Below are 20,193 nucleotides of genomic sequence, written 5' to 3'. Positions count from 1 at the left end.
TCTGGCCATAATATGGAAGCTGGCAACCCACGTCAAGGGTCCTTACTTATTGCCAGTCCTACACTAACATGAAAAACACCAAAAAAGGAACAATCCAAGAAAAAACACCAAAAACAGGCAGAGATGCTTACCTGTCTGAATAGGCCTCAATACTAATGCACAAGCAGGATGCAGCGGACCCAAATGAAATAGCAAATGCACAGGTGCAATACCTGATGAGACAGCCAGCCTTCAATAAGGGTTTGGCCGTGTGGTGCACCCGTGCACTAAGATAAAAACTGTATGTGGCGTGTTCACACAGGGAATGCAGGCATCTGGCTCCAGCCTATTAATAACGCCCTATGGCGGGCTGCCCAGTGCCAAAATGCATCCCGTGTGAACAGAGGCCACAGTGTACAGAACCAATTGGGCCCAGCTGCACCCTGCAAAAAGATATACGTGCAAAATCAAAACATATAAATATATGTAAGGTATTGGTTGATATTCTGGCCATAATATGGAAGCTGGCAACCCACGTCAAGGGTCCTTACTTATTGCCAGTCCTACACTAACATGAAAAACACCAAAAAAGGAACAATCCAAGAAAAAACACCAAAAACAGGCAGAGATGCTTACCTGTCTGAATAGGCCTCAATACTAATGCACAAGCAGGATGCAGCGGACCCAAATGAAATAGCAAATGCACAGGTGCAATACCTGATGAGACAGCCAGCCTTCAATAAGGGTTTGGCCGTGTGGTGCACCCGTGCACTAAGATAAAAACTGTATGTGGCGTGTTCACACAGGGAATGCAGGCATCTGGCTCCAGCCTATTAATAACGCCCTATGGCGGGCTGCCCAGTGCCAAAATGCATCCCGTGTGAACAGAGGCCACAGTGTACAGAACCAATTGGGCCCAGCTGCACCCTGCAAAAAGATATACGTGCAAAATCAAAACATATAAATATATGTAAGGTATTGGTTGATATTCTGGCCATAATATGGAAGCTGGCAACCCACGTCAAGGGTCCTTACTTATTGCCAGTCCTACACTAACATGAAAAACACCAAAAAAGGAACAATCCAAGAAAAAACACCAAAAACAGGCAGAGATGCTTACCTGTCTGAATAGGCCTCAATACTAATGCACAAGCAGGATGCAGCGGACCCAAATGAAATAGCAAATGCACAGGTGCAATACCTGATGAGACAGCCAGCCTTCAATAAGGGTTTGGCCGTGTGGTGCACCCGTGCACTAAGATAAAAACTGTATGTGGCGTGTTCACACAGGGAATGCAGGCATCTGGCTCCAGCCTATTAATAACGCCCTATGGCGGGCTGCCCAGTGCCAAAATGCATCCCGTGTGAACAGAGGCCACAGTGTACAGAACCAATTGGGCCCAGCTGCACCCTGCAAAAAGATATACGTGCAAAATCAAAACATATAAATATATGTAAGGTATTGGTTGATATTCTGGCCATAATATGGAAGCTGGCAACCCACGTCAAGGGTCCTTACTTATTGCCAGTCCTACACTAACATGAAAAACACCAAAAAAGGAACAATCCAAGAAAAAACACCAAAAACAGGCAGAGATGCTTACCTGTCTGAATAGGCCTCAATACTAATGCACAAGCAGGATGCAGCGGACCCAAATGAAATAGCAAATGCACAGGTGCAATACCTGATGAGACAGCCAGCCTTCAATAAGGGTTTGGCCGTGTGGTGCACCCGTGCACTAAGATAAAAACTGTATGTGGCGTGTTCACACAGGGAATGCAGGCATCTGGCTCCAGCCTATTAATAACGCCCTATGGCGGGCTGCCCAGTGCCAAAATGCATCCCGTGTGAACAGAGGCCACAGTGTACAGAACCAATTGGGCCCAGCTGCACCCTGCAAAAAGATATACGTGCAAAATCAAAACATATAAATATATGTAAGGTATTGGTTGATATTCTGGCCATAATATGGAAGCTGGCAACCCACGTCAAGGGTCCTTACTTATTGCCAGTCCTACACTAACATGAAAAACACCAAAAAAGGAACAATCCAAGAAAAAACACCAAAAACAGGCAGAGATGCTTACCTGTCTGAATAGGCCTCAATACTAATGCACAAGCAGGATGCAGCGGACCCAAATGAAATAGCAAATGCACAGGTGCAATACCTGATGAGACAGCCAGCCTTCAATAAGGGTTTGGCCGTGTGGTGCACCCGTGCACTAAGATAAAAACTGTATGTGGCGTGTTCACACAGGGAATGCAGGCATCTGGCTCCAGCCTATTAATAACGCCCTATGGCGGGCTGCCCAGTGCCAAAATGCATCCCGTGTGAACAGAGGCCACAGTGTACAGAACCAATTGGGCCCAGCTGCACCCTGCAAAAAGATATACGTGCAAAATCAAAACATATAAATATATGTAAGGTATTGGTTGATATTCTGGCCATAATATGGAAGCTGGCAACCCACGTCAAGGGTCCTTACTTATTGCCAGTCCTACACTAACATGAAAAACACCAAAAAAGGAACAATCCAAGAAAAAACACCAAAAACAGGCAGAGATGCTTACCTGTCTGAATAGGCCTCAATACTAATGCACAAGCAGGATGCAGCGGACCCAAATGAAATAGCAAATGCACAGGTGCAATACCTGATGAGACAGCCAGCCTTCAATAAGGGTTTGGCCGTGTGGTGCACCCGTGCACTAAGATAAAAACTGTATGTGGCGTGTTCACACAGGGAATGCAGGCATCTGGCTCCAGCCTATTAATAACGCCCTATGGCGGGCTGCCCAGTGCCAAAATGCATCCCGTGTGAACAGAGGCCACAGTGTACAGAACCAATTGGGCCCAGCTGCACCCTGCAAAAAGATATACGTGCAAAATCAAAACATATAAATATATGTAAGGTATTGGTTGATATTCTGGCCATAATATGGAAGCTGGCAACCCACGTCAAGGGTCCTTACTTATTGCCAGTCCTACACTAACATGAAAAACACCAAAAAAGGAACAATCCAAGAAAAAACACCAAAAACAGGCAGAGATGCTTACCTGTCTGAATAGGCCTCAATACTAATGCACAAGCAGGATGCAGCGGACCCAAATGAAATAGCAAATGCACAGGTGCAATACCTGATGAGACAGCCAGCCTTCAATAAGGGTTTGGCCGTGTGGTGCACCCGTGCACTAAGATAAAAACTGTATGTGGCGTGTTCACACAGGGAATGCAGGCATCTGGCTCCAGCCTATTAATAACGCCCTATGGCGGGCTGCCCAGTGCCAAAATGCATCCCGTGTGAACAGAGGCCACAGTGTACAGAACCAATTGGGCCCAGCTGCACCCTGCAAAAAGATATACGTGCAAAATCAAAACATATAAATATATGTAAGGTATTGGTTGATATTCTGGCCATAATATGGAAGCTGGCAACCCACGTCAAGGGTCCTTACTTATTGCCAGTCCTACACTAACATGAAAAACACCAAAAAAGGAACAATCCAAGAAAAAACACCAAAAACAGGCAGAGATGCTTACCTGTCTGAATAGGCCTCAATACTAATGCACAAGCAGGATGCAGCGGACCCAAATGAAATAGCAAATGCACAGGTGCAATACCTGATGAGACAGCCAGCCTTCAATAAGGGTTTGGCCGTGTGGTGCACCCGTGCACTAAGATAAAAACTGTATGTGGCGTGTTCACACAGGGAATGCAGGCATATTTATATGTTTTGATTTTGCACGTATATCTTTTTGCAGGGTGCAGCTGGGCCCAATTGGTTCTGTACACTGTGGCCTCTGTTCACACGGGATGCATTTTGGCACTGGGCAGCCCGCCATAGGGCGTTATTAATAGGCTGGAGCCAGATGCCTGCATTCCCTGTGTGAACACGCCACATACAGTTTTTATCTTAGTGCACGGGTGCACCACACGGCCAAACCCTTATTGAAGGCTGGCTGTCTCATCAGGTATTGCACCTGTGCATTTGCTATTTCATTTGGGTCCGCTGCATCCTGCTTGTGCATTAGTATTGAGGCCTATTCAGACAGGTAAGCATCTCTGCCTGTTTTTGGTGTTTTTTCTTGGATTGTTCCTTTTTTGGTGTTTTTCATGTTAGTGTAGGACTGGCAATAAGTAAGGACCCTTGACGTGGGTTGCCAGCTTCCATATTATGGCCAGAATATCAACCAATACCTTACATATATTTATATGTTTTGATTTTGCACGTATATCTTTTTGCAGGGTGCAGCTGGGCCCAATTGGTTCTGTACACTGTGGCCTCTGTTCACACGGGATGCATTTTGGCACTGGGCAGCCCGCCATAGGGCGTTATTAATAGGCTGGAGCCAGATGCCTGCATTCCCTGTGTGAACACGCCACATACAGTTTTTATCTTAGTGCACGGGTGCACCACACGGCCAAACCCTTATTGAAGGCTGGCTGTCTCATCAGGTATTGCACCTGTGCATTTGCTATTTCATTTGGGTCCGCTGCATCCTGCTTGTGCATTAGTATTGAGGCCTATTCAGACAGGTAAGCATCTCTGCCTGTTTTTGGTGTTTTTTCTTGGATTGTTCCTTTTTTGGTGTTTTTCATGTTAGTGTAGGACTGGCAATAAGTAAGGACCCTTGACGTGGGTTGCCAGCTTCCATATTATGGCCAGAATATCAACCAATACCTTACATATATTTATATGTTTTGATTTTGCACGTATATCTTTTTGCAGGGTGCAGCTGGGCCCAATTGGTTCTGTACACTGTGGCCTCTGTTCACACGGGATGCATTTTGGCACTGGGCAGCCCGCCATAGGGCGTTATTAATAGGCTGGAGCCAGATGCCTGCATTCCCTGTGTGAACACGCCACATACAGTTTTTATCTTAGTGCACGGGTGCACCACACGGCCAAACCCTTATTGAAGGCTGGCTGTCTCATCAGGTATTGCACCTGTGCATTTGCTATTTCATTTGGGTCCGCTGCATCCTGCTTGTGCATTAGTATTGAGGCCTATTCAGACAGGTAAGCATCTCTGCCTGTTTTTGGTGTTTTTTCTTGGATTGTTCCTTTTTTGGTGTTTTTCATGTTAGTGTAGGACTGGCAATAAGTAAGGACCCTTGACGTGGGTTGCCAGCTTCCATATTATGGCCAGAATATCAACCAATACCTTACATATATTTATATGTTTTGATTTTGCACGTATATCTTTTTGCAGGGTGCAGCTGGGCCCAATTGGTTCTGTACACTGTGGCCTCTGTTCACACGGGATGCATTTTGGCACTGGGCAGCCCGCCATAGGGCGTTATTAATAGGCTGGAGCCAGATGCCTGCATTCCCTGTGTGAACACGCCACATACAGTTTTTATCTTAGTGCACGGGTGCACCACACGGCCAAACCCTTATTGAAGGCTGGCTGTCTCATCAGGTATTGCACCTGTGCATTTGCTATTTCATTTGGGTCCGCTGCATCCTGCTTGTGCATTAGTATTGAGGCCTATTCAGACAGGTAAGCATCTCTGCCTGTTTTTGGTGTTTTTTCTTGGATTGTTCCTTTTTTGGTGTTTTTGAATCAGTTCTTGACATTTTTCAGAAGAGTCCCAAATTATACGCCAGCACCAATAGACTAACTCTATGTGTGAACACCGCCCTAGGGTGAGTGCATTGCACACGTTGATAATTTGCTCCAGATTTTTCTGCTGCAAAAAGTGTCGGCATTTTTTTTTTTACATGCGCTTATGATGCGTTTTTACATGCTCACCCCCTCCCCCCATTTATTTGAATTGGTTAATATCATGACAAAAATGCAAAAAAAAATTAACAGGCTGCAGATTTGGAAATACCATTTGCATCTGCAAAGAAAAAATTTAGCAGTGTGCGCATATGATTTCAGAAATCTCATTCACTCCGTTGGAACTGTAAATCGCTGCATTTTTTCATCCGTAAAAAAATAATCGGGCAAAAATGCAACGTGTGAACAAGCCCTTAAAGTGGATTTGACACCAGAATTCACAACACGAACTGTATACGTAATTAAATCAATCTCTTAGACCGACGAAGGCTGGTGTACTTCCATTAAAGATCCATGACAGAATGGCCGCATCGTCTTTTTTTGAAAATTTTTTGTCTTGCTGTAGTAATGAGTATTTTACATAGCTCTAGCTGGACTTTTAAAACGTTTATTTTTTAAAATTTATTTTGTAAATATACAGACATTTGTATATTGACAGATCGGAGCCCAAACTCATCCATTCCCATAAAGTTCAGTTTTTGGTGGTATGGTAAGGATAAGATGATGGAGGTAGAACCACATCTCGGTTGGTATTATTTATTTTTACTCGCATATATAGCACCATTAATTCCACAGCACTTTACAGACATTATCATCGCTGTCCCCATTGGGATCACAATCTAATTTCCCTATCAATATGTCTTTGGAATGTGGGAAGAAACTGGGGAACCAGGAGGAAACCCACGGAGAACATACAAACTCCTTGTAGATGTTGTCCTTGGTGGGATTTGAACCCAGGACCCCAGCTCTGCAAGGCTACAGTGCTAGCCACTGAGCCACCGTGTGATGCCCAGAGACTACATCCTTGCTCTACAGACTGGTAGCGTCCATGATGGCTCTAGTCATAAACAGTGGTTGACGTCGTAGCTTTCATCTTGAGGTTTAAGTTGGAGAAAACCACCAACGCCCCAACTCTTTGCTATGATGGGAACAGAGCCTCAGGGCCGGACTGGCCATAGGGCACTTCTGGCAAATGCCAGAAGGGCCGGTGCCAGTGGTGGGCCGCTCAATCCGCCGCCCCCGCCGTCGCATTCAACTATACCGGCGTATAGACGCCGGTACAGTTGAATGCAATGATGGAGGAGAGAGCGTCTACAGACGCTCCTCTCCCATCATTCCCCGCTCTGCCTCTGACACTGCGGGTGCGCGATGATGTCATATCATCGCGCACCTGCTGTGTCCCGGGCAGACTGCAGCTGCTGAGACAGGAGCAGGAACCAGGAAGCAACGCTGGGCACGAGGAGAGGTGAGGAGAGTTTTTTTTTTTTTCTGGACTGTGGGGCCATTCTCGGAGGAGGTGAGGGGAGGAAGAGAAGAGATGTGGGCTGTATATAGTTCTCTGTGGGCTGTGCTCTGTGCTGTATACTGCTGTGGGCTGTATATAGTTCTCTGTGGGCTGTGCTCTGTGCTGTATACTGCTGTGGGATGTATATAGTTCTCTGTGGGCTGTGCTCTGTGCTGTATACTGCTGTGGGCTGTATATAGTTCTCTGTGGGCTGTGCTCTGTGCTGTATACTACTGTGGGCTGTATATAGTACTCTGTGGGCTGTGCTCTGTGCTGTATACTGCTGTGGGCTGTATATAGTACTCTGTGGGCTCTGCTCTGTGCTGTATACTGCTGTGGGCTGTATATAGCTCTCTGTGGGCTGTGCTCTGTGCTGTATACTACTGTGGGTTGTATATAGCTCTCTGTGGGCTGTACTCTGTGCTGTATACTACTGTGGGCTGTATATAGTTCTCTGTGGGCTGTGCTCTGTGCTGTATACTACTGTGGGCTGTATATAGCTCTCTGGGCTGTGCTCTGTGCTGTATACTACTGTGTGCTCTGTGCTATATATAGTACTCTGGGCTGTGCTCTGTGCTGTATACTACTGTGTGCTATATATAGTTCTCTGGGCTGTGCTCTGTGCTGTATACTGCTGTGGGCTGTATATAGTTCTCTGTGGGCTGTGCTCTGTGCTGTATACTGCTGTGGGCTGTATATAGTTCTCTGTGGGCTGTGCTCTGTGCTGTATACTACTGTGGGCTGTATATAGTACTCTGTGGGCTGTGCTCTGTGCTGTATACTGCTGTGGGCTGTATATAGCTCTCTGTGGGCTGTGCTCTGTGCTGTATACTACTGTGGGCTGTATATAGCTCTCTGTGGGCTGTGCTCTGTGCTGTATACTACTGTGTGCTCTGTGCTATATATAGTTCTCTGTGGGCTGTGCTCTGTGCTGTATACTGCTGTGGGCTGTATATAGTTCTCTGTGGGCTGTGCTCTGTGCTGTATACTGCTGTGGGCTGTATATAGTTCTCTGTGGGCTGTGCTCTGTGCTGTATACTGCTGTGGGCTGTATATAGTTCTCTGTGGGCTGTGCTCTGTGCTGTATACTGCTGTGGGCTGTATATAGTTCTCTGTGGGCTGTGCTCTGTGCTGTATACTACTGTGGGCTGTATATAGTACTCTGTGGGCTGTGCTCTGTGCTGTATACTGCTGTGGGCTGTATATAGTACTCTGTGGGCTCTGCTCTGTGCTGTATACTGCTGTGGGCTGTATATAGCTCTCTGTGGGCTGTGCTCTGTGCTGTATACTACTGTGGGTTGTATATAGCTCTCTGTGGGCTGTACTCTGTGCTGTATACTACTGTGGGCTGTATATAGTTCTCTGTGGGCTGTGCTCTGTGCTGTATACTACTGTGGGCTGTATATAGCTCTCTGGGCTGTGCTCTGTGCTGTATACTACTGTGTGCTCTGTGCTATATATAGTACTCTGTGGGCTGTGCTCTGTGCTGTATACTACTGTGTGCTATATATAGTTCTCTGGGCTGTGCTCTGTGCTGTATACTGCTGTGGGCTGTATATAGTTCTCTGTGGGCTGTGCTCTGTGCTGTATACTGCTGTGGGCTGTATATAGTTCTCTGTGGGCTGTGCTCTGTGCTGTATACTACTGTGGGCTGTATATAGTACTCTGTGGGCTGTGCTCTGTGCTGTATACTGCTGTGGGCTGTATATAGCTCTCTGTGGGCTGTGCTCTGTGCTGTATACTACTGTGGGCTGTATATAGCTCTCTGTGGGCTGTGCTCTGTGCTGTATACTACTGTGTGCTCTGTGCTATATATAGTTCTCTGTGGGCTGTGCTCTGTGCTGTATACTGCTGTGGGCTGTATATAGTTCTCTGTGGGCTGTGCTCTGTGCTGTATACTGCTGTGGGCTGTATATAGTTCTCTGTGGGCTGTGCTCTGTGCTGTATACTACTGTGGGCTGTATATAGCTCTCTGTGGGCTGTGCTCTGTGCTGTATACTACTGTGGGCTGTATATAGTTCTCTGTGGGCTGTGCTCTGTGCTGTATACTGCTGTGGGCTGTATATAGCTCTCTGTGGGCTGTGCTCTGTGCTGTATACTACTGTGTGCTCTGTGCTATATATAGTTCTCTGTGGGCTGTGCTCTGTGCTGTATACTGCTGTGGGCTGTATATAGCTCTCTGTGGGCTGTGCTCTGTGCTGTATACTACTGTGTGCTCTGTGCTATATATTGTTCTCTGTGGGCTGTGCTCTGTGCTGTATACTGCTGTGGGCTGTATATAGTTCTCTGTGGGCTGTGCTCTGTGCTGTATACTGCTGTGGGCTGTATATAGTTCTCTGTGGGCTGTGCTCTGTGCTGTATACAGCTGTGGGCTGTATATAGTTCTCTGTGGGCTGTGCTCTGTGCTGTATACTACTGTGGGCTGTATATAGTTCTCTGTGGGCTGTGCTCTGTGCTGTATACTGCTGTGGGCTGTATATAGCTCTCTGTGGGCTGTGCTCTGTGCTGTATACTACTGTGTGCTCTGTGCTATATATAGTTCTCTGTGGGCTGTGCTCTGTGCTGTATACTGCTGTGGGCTGTATATAGTTCTCTGTGGGCTGTGCTCTGTGCTGTATACTGCTGTGGGCTGTATATAGTTCTCTGTGGGCTGTGCTCTGTGCTGTATACTACTGTGGGCTGTATATAGTACTCTGTGGGCTGTGCTCTGTGCTGTATACTGCTGTGGGCTGTATATAGCTCTCTGTGGGCTGTGCTCTGTGCTGTATACTACTGTGGGCTGTATATAGCTCTCTGTGGGCTGTGCTGTATACTACTGTGTGCTCTGTGCTATATATAGTTCTCTGTGGGCTGTGCTCTGTGCTGTATACTGCTGTGGGCTGTATATAGTTCTCTGTGGGCTGTGCTCTGCTGTATACTGCTGTGGGCTGTATATAGTTCTCTGTGGGCTGTGCTCTGTGCTGTATACTACTGTGGGCTGTATATAGCTCTCTGTGGGCTGTGCTCTGTGCTGTATACTACTGTGGGCTGTATATAGTTCTCTGTGGGCTGTGCTCTGTGCTGTATACTGCTGTGGGCTGTATATAGCTCTCTGTGGGCTGTGCTCTGTGCTGTATACTACTGTGTGCTCTGTGCTATATATTGTTCTCTGTGGGCTGTGCTCTGTGCTGTATACTGCTGTGGGCTGTATATAGTTCTCTGTGGGCTGTGCTCTGTGCTGTATACTGCTGTGGGCTGTATATAGTTCTCTGTGGGCTGTGCTCTGTGCTGTATACTGCTGTGGGCTGTATATAGTTCTCTGTGGGCTGTGCTCTGTGCTGTATACTACTGTGGGCTGTATATAGTTCTCTGTGGGCTGTGCTCTGTGCTGTATACTGCTGTGGGCTGTATATAGCTCTCTGTGGGCTGTGCTCTGTGCTGTATACTACTGTGTGCTCTGTGCTATATATAGTTCTCTGTGGGCTGTGCTCTGTGCTGTATACTGCTGTGGGCTGTATATAGTTCTCTGTGGGCTGTGCTCTGTGCTGTATACTACTGTGGGCTGTATATAGTACTCTGTGGGCTGTGCTCTGTGCTGTATACTGCTGTGGGCTGTATATAGCTCTCTGTGGGCTGTGCTCTGTGCTGTATACTACTGTGGGCTGTATATAGCTCTCTGTGGGCTGTGCTCTGTGCTGTATACTGTGTGCTCTGTGCTATATATAGTTCTCTGTGGGCTGTGCTCTGTGCTGTATACTGCTGTGGGCTGTATATAGTTCTCTGTGGGCTGTGCTCTGTGCTGTATACTGCTGTGGGCTGTATATAGTTCTCTGTGGGCTGTGCTCTGTGCTGTATACTACTGTGGGCTGTATATAGCTCTCTGTGGGCTGTGCTCTGTGCTGTATACTACTGTGGGCTGTATATAGTTCTCTGTGGGCTGTGCTCTGTGCTGTATACTGCTGTGGGCTGTATATAGCTCTCTGTGGGCTGTGCTCTGTGCTGTATACTACTGTGTGCTCTGTGCTATATATAGTTCTCTGTGGGCTGTGCTCTGTGCTGTATACTGCTGTGGGCTGTATATAGCTCTCTGTGGGCTGTGCTCTGTGCTGTATACTACTGTGTGCTCTGTGCTATATATAGTTCTCTGTGGGCTGTGCTCTGTGCTGTATACTGCTGTGGGCTGTATATAGTTCTCTGTGGGCTGTGCTCTGTGCTGTATACTGCTGTGGGCTGTATATAGTTCTCTGTGGGCTGTGCTCTGTGCTGTATACTGCTGTGGGCTGTATATAGTTCTCTGTGGGATGTGCTCTGTGCTGTATACTACTGTGGGCTGTATATAGTTCTCTGTGGGCTGTGCTCTGTGCTGTATACTGCTGTGGGCTGTATATAGCTCTCTGTGGGCTGTGCTCTGTGCTGTATACTACTGTGTGCTCTGTGCTATATATAGTTCTCTGTGGGCTGTGCTCTGTGCTGTATACTGCTGTGGGCTGTATATAGTTCTCTGTGGGCTGTGCTCTGTGCTGTATACTGCTGTGGGCTGTATATAGTTCTCTGTGGGCTGTGCTCTGTGCTGTATACTACTGTGGGCTGTATATAGCTCTCTGTGGGCTGTGCTCTGTGCTGTATACTACTGTGGGCTGTATATAGTTATCTGTGGGCTGTGCTCTGTGCTGTATGCTACTGAGGGCTGTATATAGTTCTCTGTGGGCTGTGCTCTGTGCTGTATATAGTTCTCTGTGGGCTGTGCTCTGTGCTGTATACTACTGTGGGCTGTATATAGTTATCTGTGGGCTGTGCTCTGTGCTGTATGCTACTGTGGGCTGTATATAGTTCTCTGTGGGCTGTGCTCTGTGCTGTATATAGTTCTCTGTGGGCTGTGCTCTGTGCTGTATACTACTGTGGGCTGTATATAGTTCTCTGTGGGCTGTGCTCTGTGCTGTATACTACTGTGTGCTGTATATAGTTCTCTGTGGGCTGTGCTGTATATAGTACTCTGTGGGCTGTGCTGTATATAGTACTCTGTGGGCTGTGCTGTATATAGTACTCTGTGGGCTGTGCTGTATATAGTACTCTGTGGGCTGTGCTGTATATAGTACTCTGTGGGCTGTGCTGTGTATAGTACTCTGTGGGCTGTGCTGTGTATAGTACTCTGTGGGCTGTGCTGTGTATAGTACTCTGTGGGCTGTGCTGTATATAGTACTCTGTGGGCTGTGCTGTATATAGTACTCTCTGGGCTGTGCTGTATATAGTACTCTCTGGGCTGTGCTGTATATAGTACTCTCTGGGCTGTGCTTTATATAGTACTCTGGGCTGTGCTGTATATAGTACTCTGGGCTGTGCTTTATATAGTTCTCTGTGGACTGTGCTGTATATAGTTCTCTGTGGGCTGTGCTGTATATAGTTCTCTGTGGGCTGTGCTGTATATATTACTTTGTGGGCTGTGCTGTATATATTACTTTGTGGGCTGTGCTGTATATATTACTCTGTGGGCTGTGCTGTATACTACTGTGTGGACTGTGCTGTATACTTCTATGTGGGCTGTGCTGTATACTACTGTGTGGTCTGTGCTGTATACTACTGTGTGGTCTGTGCTGAATACTGCTGTGTGGGCTGTGTTATCTACTACGCGAGCTGTGCTATAGTATGCAGGCTGTGCTGTATACTATGCGGTTTGTGCTATATAATATGCGGGCTTTGCTATATACTATGGGGAGTATATTATATTCTATGGGGGAGGCCATGTTATGTACTATGTGGCTGTGTTATATACTATTGTGGGGGTATATTATATTCTATGGGGGAGGCTGCGTTATATACTATGGGGGGCTGCATTATATTCTATGGGGGGCTACATTATATATTATGGGGAGGTGGGCTGTATTATATTCTATGGGGGTTACATACTCTGGGGTGGCTGCATTATACTCTGTGGGGTGGCTGCATTATACTCTGGGGTGGCTGCATTATACTCTGGGGTGGCTGCATTATACTCTGGGGTGGCTGCATTATACTCTGGGGTGGCTGCATTATACTATATGTGGGCTGCATTATACTGTATCGAGGACTATGGGGAATACGTTATACTATATGAAGAACTATGGGGTGCATTATACTATGGGAAGTGAATTGTACTACATGGATGACTGTGGCGGTGCATTATACTATATGGAGCACTATGAGGATTGTATTATGCTATATGGAGGACTATGAGGATTGTATTATGCTATATGGAGGACTATGAGGAGTGTATTATACTATGTGGAGGACTGAGCAGTGTATTTTAATATATGGAGGACTATAGGGAGTGTATTATACTATATGGAGGACTATGGAGCACATTATAATATATGGAGGACTATGGGGTGTATTTTACTAAACAAGTAAAATGCTGCATATTCGGATTGTTTTTGCTGGAACAAAAAGCCTTGTTGTCAGCAGCACATTGCCAATGTAAACTGTAGATGTGCTGCTGAAAACATGATACTGTATGGTGATCTATTAGTGATCGTTCTGTCTCATCATTATTCCTCAGCTGGTGGAAAGAGGCCGGGAAACAAGCGTTGAACAACTTCAGTATTGTCGATCAAACTCGTTTAGCGGCCTGAACTCAGCGCACGTAAATACAACAGAAAGGCTTCTGTGTGATGTGCAATATGTTAGCATTTGGGGACCCATTTTAAACTTTGCCTAGGGCCCCACTTTGCCTAAAACCGGCCCTGCCTACAAGTTTACAAAGATATTATACAGTCACCATGTGACAAGTGGGCCTGTGTAACTTCAAATGCCAGGGCTGAATTTTAGTCCCAGTCCGGCCCTGCAGAGCCTAACAACCTAAAAAGTGCCTTATTTTTCAAGTCCTGGATTTTGAAAAACATTTTCAATAAATGCCTCCAGCAGATGTACCTGGTGATCTCATACTTTATTTCTGAACACAATTGTTTTTTTATGCGTAGACTGGGAAAACCACCAATTTTAAAGCCTTAGACTCAGATGACTAAACAAAAACATGACACACTTTATGCTCATTGCAGACGGTTCCTATTTTTTTTATTGTTACTTCCTGGCATTCGTTGACTCATTTTATTAGATATGTGTGGGGTAGATGCATCAAGGCTGATTGTTGATGACATAGTCTGTCCCGAATTTACCAGATATGAGCTCCAATGTCCATCTCTAAGACAAAGATACAGAGGGAAGTTTTTGAGCCCCTACGTAAGGTATCGTTCCGACAACATTGATGTTATACAATGTTACTTGTGGGACTGGAGTTGATACCGTTGGACCTGAATGGTGAAAGCTGCACCTCCATCTGAGTATCAGGGTCATTTGCTGCCGATTTTGTCATTTGGAAACAACTTATGTTTCTTTTTTTTCTCCTTTTAGATCATCAGAAACTGGAACGAGAGGCAAGAATTTGTCGTCTCCTGAAGCATCCGAATATAGGTCAGTCTCGAGCTTCCAACAAAAATATTTTGAAAAATGTTGACAAAACTGCTGCAACCCCCAAAACAGCGAGTTGATGAGCGAAGCAATGTGTGGTCGGTCTTCTGTTACTTTAGTCCAAAAAATGTATGAGCTCAAGTGTCCTTCTCTTAGTTTGTAGTGAACAAAGTTACTTTTGTAGATCAAAAGTTTATACCAGAGATGCAGTTAGGTTTTATTTTCACTCTGCTTGGGTTCAGTTCACATGTATAGTTCTGAATCTAAGTATCGTGCCTAAAGCAAGGTGGCTTTTTGATGCCTCGTCTGGCATCCAGCACTATAGGCACAGAGTCCTGTTGTACCACCCAATATAAACTCTCGCTCATACCACAATCTTATTCTCATCCATGGATTGAGAATAGTCTACCATTTGGCATGTACTGAATTCCTTTCTCTCTGTTCTTTGCATTCTATCAGTTTTTCTTGTTATTGTGTTATTTACTGGTGGTCTACTTGCTCTAAAATACATTGCTTAAGGCTAATGTTTGGCAAACCCAATGCAGAGGTCCATGGGCTAGCTTGTGTTTTAATAGTTTTGCAAGAAGCTGACGGTCTGATCCCTGCCAGGCCCAATACCAGTGATCCATAGGCTAGCTTGAGTTTTAATAGTTTTACAATAGACTGATGGTCTCCTCCACAGGGCCCAAAACCGGTGGTCAGGCTTGGACTGGCTCACAGGAGAATCTTCCAGTTGTCCCTTATGCAAGAGTGGGCCACTAACAGTACTTGGCACTATATACAGGTGCTTCTCACAAAATTAGAATACCATCAAAAAGTTAATTTATTTCGGTTCTTCAACACAAAAAGTGAAACTCATATATGATATAGAGTCATTACAAACAGAGTGATCTATTTCAAGTGTTTATTTCTGTTAATATTGATGATTATGGCTTACAGCCAATGAAAACCCAAAAGTCATTATCTCAGTAAATTAAAATACTTTATAACAACAGCTTGAAAATTGATTTAAAAATCCAAAACGTTGGCCTGCTGAAATGTATGTTCAGTAAATGCACTCCATACTTGGTCGGCGCTCCTTTGGTATAAATTACTGCGGCGTGGCATGGAGACGATCAGCCTGTGGCACTGCTGAGATGTTATGGAAGCCCAGGTTGCTTTGATAGCAGCCTTCAGCTCGTCTGCTTTGTTGGGTCTGGTGTCTCTCATCTTCCTCTTGATAATACCCCACATATTCTCTATGCGGTTAAGGTCAGGCGAGTTTGCTGCCAATCAAGCACAGTGATACTGTAGTTTTCAAACCAGGTATTGGTACTTTTGGCAGTGTGGACAGGTGCCAAGTCCTCCTGGAGAATGAAATTTTTATCTCCAAAAAGCTTGTCGACAGAGGGAAGCATGAAGAGCTCTAAAATGTCCTGGTAGACAGCTGCTCTGACTTTGGTCTTGATAAAACACAGTGGAACCACACCAGCAGATGACATGGCTCCCCAAACCATCACTGATTGTGGAAACTTCACACTAGACCTCAAGCAGCTTGGATTGTGTCCTCTCCACTCTTCCTCCACACTCTGGGACTTTGATTTCCAAATGAAATGCAAAATTTACTTTCATCTCAAAACAACACCTTGGACCACTGAGCAATAGTCCAGTTCTTTTTCTCCTTGGCCCAGGTAAGACGCTTCTGGCGTTTGTCTATTGGTTATGAGTGGCCTGACACAAGGAATATGACACTTGTAGCCCATGTCCTGGATACCTCTGTGTGTGATGGCTCTTGAAGCATTGACTCCAGCAGCAGTCCACTCCTTGTGAATCTCCCCCACATTTTTGAATTACCTTTTTTTAACAATCCTTTCAAGGCTGCGGTTATCCCGGTTGCTTGTTCACCTTTTTCTACCACACTTTTTCCTTCCACTCAACTTTCCATTAATATGCTTGGATACAGCATTCTGTGAACAGCCTCTTTAGTAATGACCTTTTGTGTGTTACCCTCCTTGTGGAGTCTATCAATGACTGCCTTCTGGACATCTGTCAAGTCAGCAGTCTTCTCCATGATTGTGGAGCTACTGAAACAGACTAAGAGACCTTTTTAAACGCTTAGGAAGCCTTTGCGGGTGTTTTTTTTTTTTCAATTATTCTAATTTACTGAGATAATGACTTTTGGTTTTTCATTGGCTGTAAGCCATAATCATTAACATTAACATAAATAAACACTTGAAATACATCACTCTGTTTGTAATGACTTTATATAATATATGAGTTTCACTTTTTGTATTGACGAACTGAAATGAATTAACTTTTTGATGATATTCTAATTTTGTGAGAAGCACCTGTACTTGAATCACTATGTACAGATAAAGGGAGCATCTGATTAATTTGACAATCTACCAATATGGGCTTTCTTAGGTTTTGATAGTTTTAAAAGAAGCTGATGGTTTCCTCACTGCCAGGACCAATACCAGTAATCCATGGGCTACCTTGGGTTTTAATATTTTACTAACGGTTGATGGTCTTCTCTCTGCAGGACCCAATATCATTGATGCATGAGCTAGTTTGAGTTTTACAAGACACTGATTTTCTGCTATCTTTCAGGCCTAACACCGGTGATCCATGGCTAGCTTGGGTTTTAATTTTTTCACAAGAGGCTAATGGTCTAGTTTCTGCCAGATCCAATATAGGTGGTCCGTTGTTGGTGGTCCACTGTCTAAGCTTGGGTTTTAGTGGTTTCATAAGAGGCTTAGTGAATTATATCTGGCAGTTATTAAAATTGTGTTAAATTATTTTGAAGGCTTCTAGATAAGTTTGGAAAACTTCTTAGCGATATTTGATGTGTAAGTCCTCTATAAAGCTGTTCCGCACAATTTAGGGAATACTTTCTCTACTCGATTGCTACACAAGGACGAATGTACAAATGTACTCTGAAAAATTTCACGGCAAGAAACATTTTCTGGTTGTCAACGGTGTTTTCCGGGGAAACTAGAGATGCATATTCCACCTCCCAAGCCTATTTTTCTTGCACGGATGATGGTGTGGATTATGTGAAATCTGCCCACGAACCTCCTCCTTTTGTTTTCAGTGAGAAACCAGTGTCACTGTTCATTTATTTCTGTTCAGAATTACGGCCAGCGACCCAGAAAAAAAAGAAGAGGTCTGTAGCCCCATGCAGATTGCGCACATCGAATGGGATTTTTCCATGTGCCGTTCCATGGAATATCAAACTGGACACTGACAATAGAATTCTGAGGATCAGCCTTGGATTTCGGCCTTGTATTCTCTTGCAAATAACATGACATTTTTACGCATAAAGAATTTTCATAGAAACACAGCTTAAAAGTTTCAATACATTTCTGACATTATGAAGAAAAACAGCTACAGATATCGTTAGACATATTAGTATCTCAACACAGGTCCCTCATGTCTCCCAGGGTCAGGCTACCGGGAGCGTAACTCCAGCTCTATTAAACTTCTCTTACCATTGGATTACATGTAGAGGAAATATTTGATGCCCCCAGGCTCCCCTGTCATTGCCAAAGCACAATGGACTCATTGGAAGAACTTTCTCTTACGAGTCCTTGCTATTTATGAGTACTGGCCAGCCACCATTGCACCACCTTAGCGTGCCATTTCCCTACCATATTATATGAATATTTGGCGCTGTAGTGGACCAAACGCATCTCATTAAAATACATCAGTATCATAAATGCTGACAGATTCCCTTTAAAAAGCTACTCCCTTCTCATACTATCATGACATAAATCAGAAGTTACAGAAATAAAGTAGATGTGCAGTTTGATAAAATGTTCCCGTACACATAGATAAATGATGGCCAAACCTGTCGGTTTCAGTAGTATTGACCTACCAACAATGTACTGTATATGGGGGTCTTCTGACTTTGAAATTTGATCTCCCAATCCTTTCGTTCGGTGGTGAGATAAGCTGGTGCCAGATGATCTGGTGGAGCGTTACTGTATATGGAGGAGTCAGGAGAGATAATTATTAATCCACATAAACAAGAAAGAAAACTATAACGGCACTGCTGTGGGGCCAAACAACCATATGTTGAATGGAGTGCTTTCCGGATGGAGACCGCATCTATGGACTCCGGGTGCTCATGCCAAAACAGGGTATATGCAGCAAAAAAGAAAAATGCAGATAGCACTCACCGGTCCTTAAAACTTCATCCTTTATTCAAACTTTAAAATGTCATGGCCAGAGGAACAGGTTGCTGGGATGTGCGAGCTGGTGTAAGACGACGGCCGTTTCGCGCCACTCAGCGCAGTGATGAAGTTTTAAGGACCGGTGAGGGCTATCTGCATTTTTCTTTTTTGCTAGAGATAATTATTAGCCGAACGATCATAACAATGATCACAATCTAATGTATATGGCCATTTTTAAAGCAATTAATTTCTACGAATTAGGGACACCACATAGCTCAGCCACGCTTAGATTTTTTTGCACCTTCACTTCTTAGTCGGTGCCGGGACAAAGTTATTCTTCCCGTCTCCGCCATGAAAGAAGGAGATGGGAATAACCCCTTAGGAAAACAGGACTAGCTTGATGGCTTGATGCTTATAAAAAAAATTGCCTGGTGGGACATAAAAAAATCTAAAAAAACCGATGAGTATATGAACCTAATAAATGTACAACGCTGAAGAACAGAAATCACGAATAATGAAAAATGTAAAAATTCTCACAGGGAACAGTCCCACAAAACACAGTTTACAATTGCCCTAAAAACTATGAAACATTGCCTGTTTATGTTATTCCCACAAAGTAGCCGTAACGCTCAGTGATCCCCAGCCCGTAGGAGTTGGCAATCTTGTAGCTGCTACCGTTCCCACCATTTGTTTTCCGGCATATTGTAAATGAATATCAAAATAACAATAACTGATGCAAAACTGGAGCTCGGAGCGAAGCAAACACAATATTATGTTTCTGCTCTCCTGGTGATATTGCTGCTTGCACTCTCGTATATGCAGTGCGAGAGTGCCAGGGATTTATTAATGTTTTATATCATTTATGAGCAGCCTGTCAGGTTCAATCTGTCTCCCTAGCACCATGGACCTCTTCGTTCTTTTTTCTTTTTTTTTTACGGGACAGGAGATTTGCCTTTTGCAGCAGTGAAGGTTTCCATAGCAACAGAATTCTGTGTAGAAGACCCGAATAGGTAAGCCCAGAAGAAGCATGTCCAGGACCACATCTATTACAAAAAAAAAGGTTTAACATGTTTGACAGGGGCCAGGGACAAAATGTAGTCTGGTTCTTCAGTGCTTAGGACAGTTTTAGCGATAGAAAAATACAGAAATTTCTAGATTTTTTTAAAGATTGCTTGCAAGATTTAAGAGCTTGCCCACAGAATACTAAAATATTAGGACGTTACGTCACGCTACTGGTCCATTGGTAGAATTAGTATACATGATGTAATGTCCTTAAAGAGAACCCTACCCCTTTAAGCTCCAGGGCTCAATATAGTTACACCCCTGATTACTGGAAAACTACCAATGTGGTTTCTGTTCAATCAACGGTTGCCCAATGGAACCCAAAGACTTGCTAGCTTCTCTTAAAAAGGTCCATAAATATGTAAAGCAAAAAAATTTAGATGGCGTAAAAGCCACTGTTCTCCTGTTTTTCCTTTGTTCCCTTAATAGGATTGATAGGTTACCCTAATATTCTTTTGAACCCCTTCTTGATATAGAATGGGTGACTGTATGTGGTGGGAGTGATAC

General features: G+C 44.6%; 1 protein-coding gene across 2 annotated transcripts in view; it reads left to right on the top strand.

Moving 5' to 3' along the window:
* The window catches only part of CAMK2A (calcium/calmodulin dependent protein kinase II alpha), a 251,630-nt gene that overhangs the window by 111,270 nt on the left and 120,167 nt on the right, over window positions 1-20,193 (top strand). For both annotated transcript variants that reach the window (XM_077266328.1, XM_077266329.1), the window contains exon 3: window positions 14,414-14,473. In XM_077266328.1, the coding sequence (XP_077122443.1) occupies window positions 14,414-14,473 (60 nt within the window). The remainder of the gene's footprint in view (window positions 1-14,413; window positions 14,474-20,193) is intronic.

This window comes from Ranitomeya variabilis, chromosome 5, assembly GCF_051348905.1.
Source record: "Ranitomeya variabilis isolate aRanVar5 chromosome 5, aRanVar5.hap1, whole genome shotgun sequence".
Lineage (NCBI taxonomy): Eukaryota > Metazoa > Chordata > Amphibia > Anura > Dendrobatidae > Ranitomeya > Ranitomeya variabilis.
Note: the sequence above shows the minus strand (reverse complement) of the source record. Positions and strands in the feature narration are given on the sequence as shown.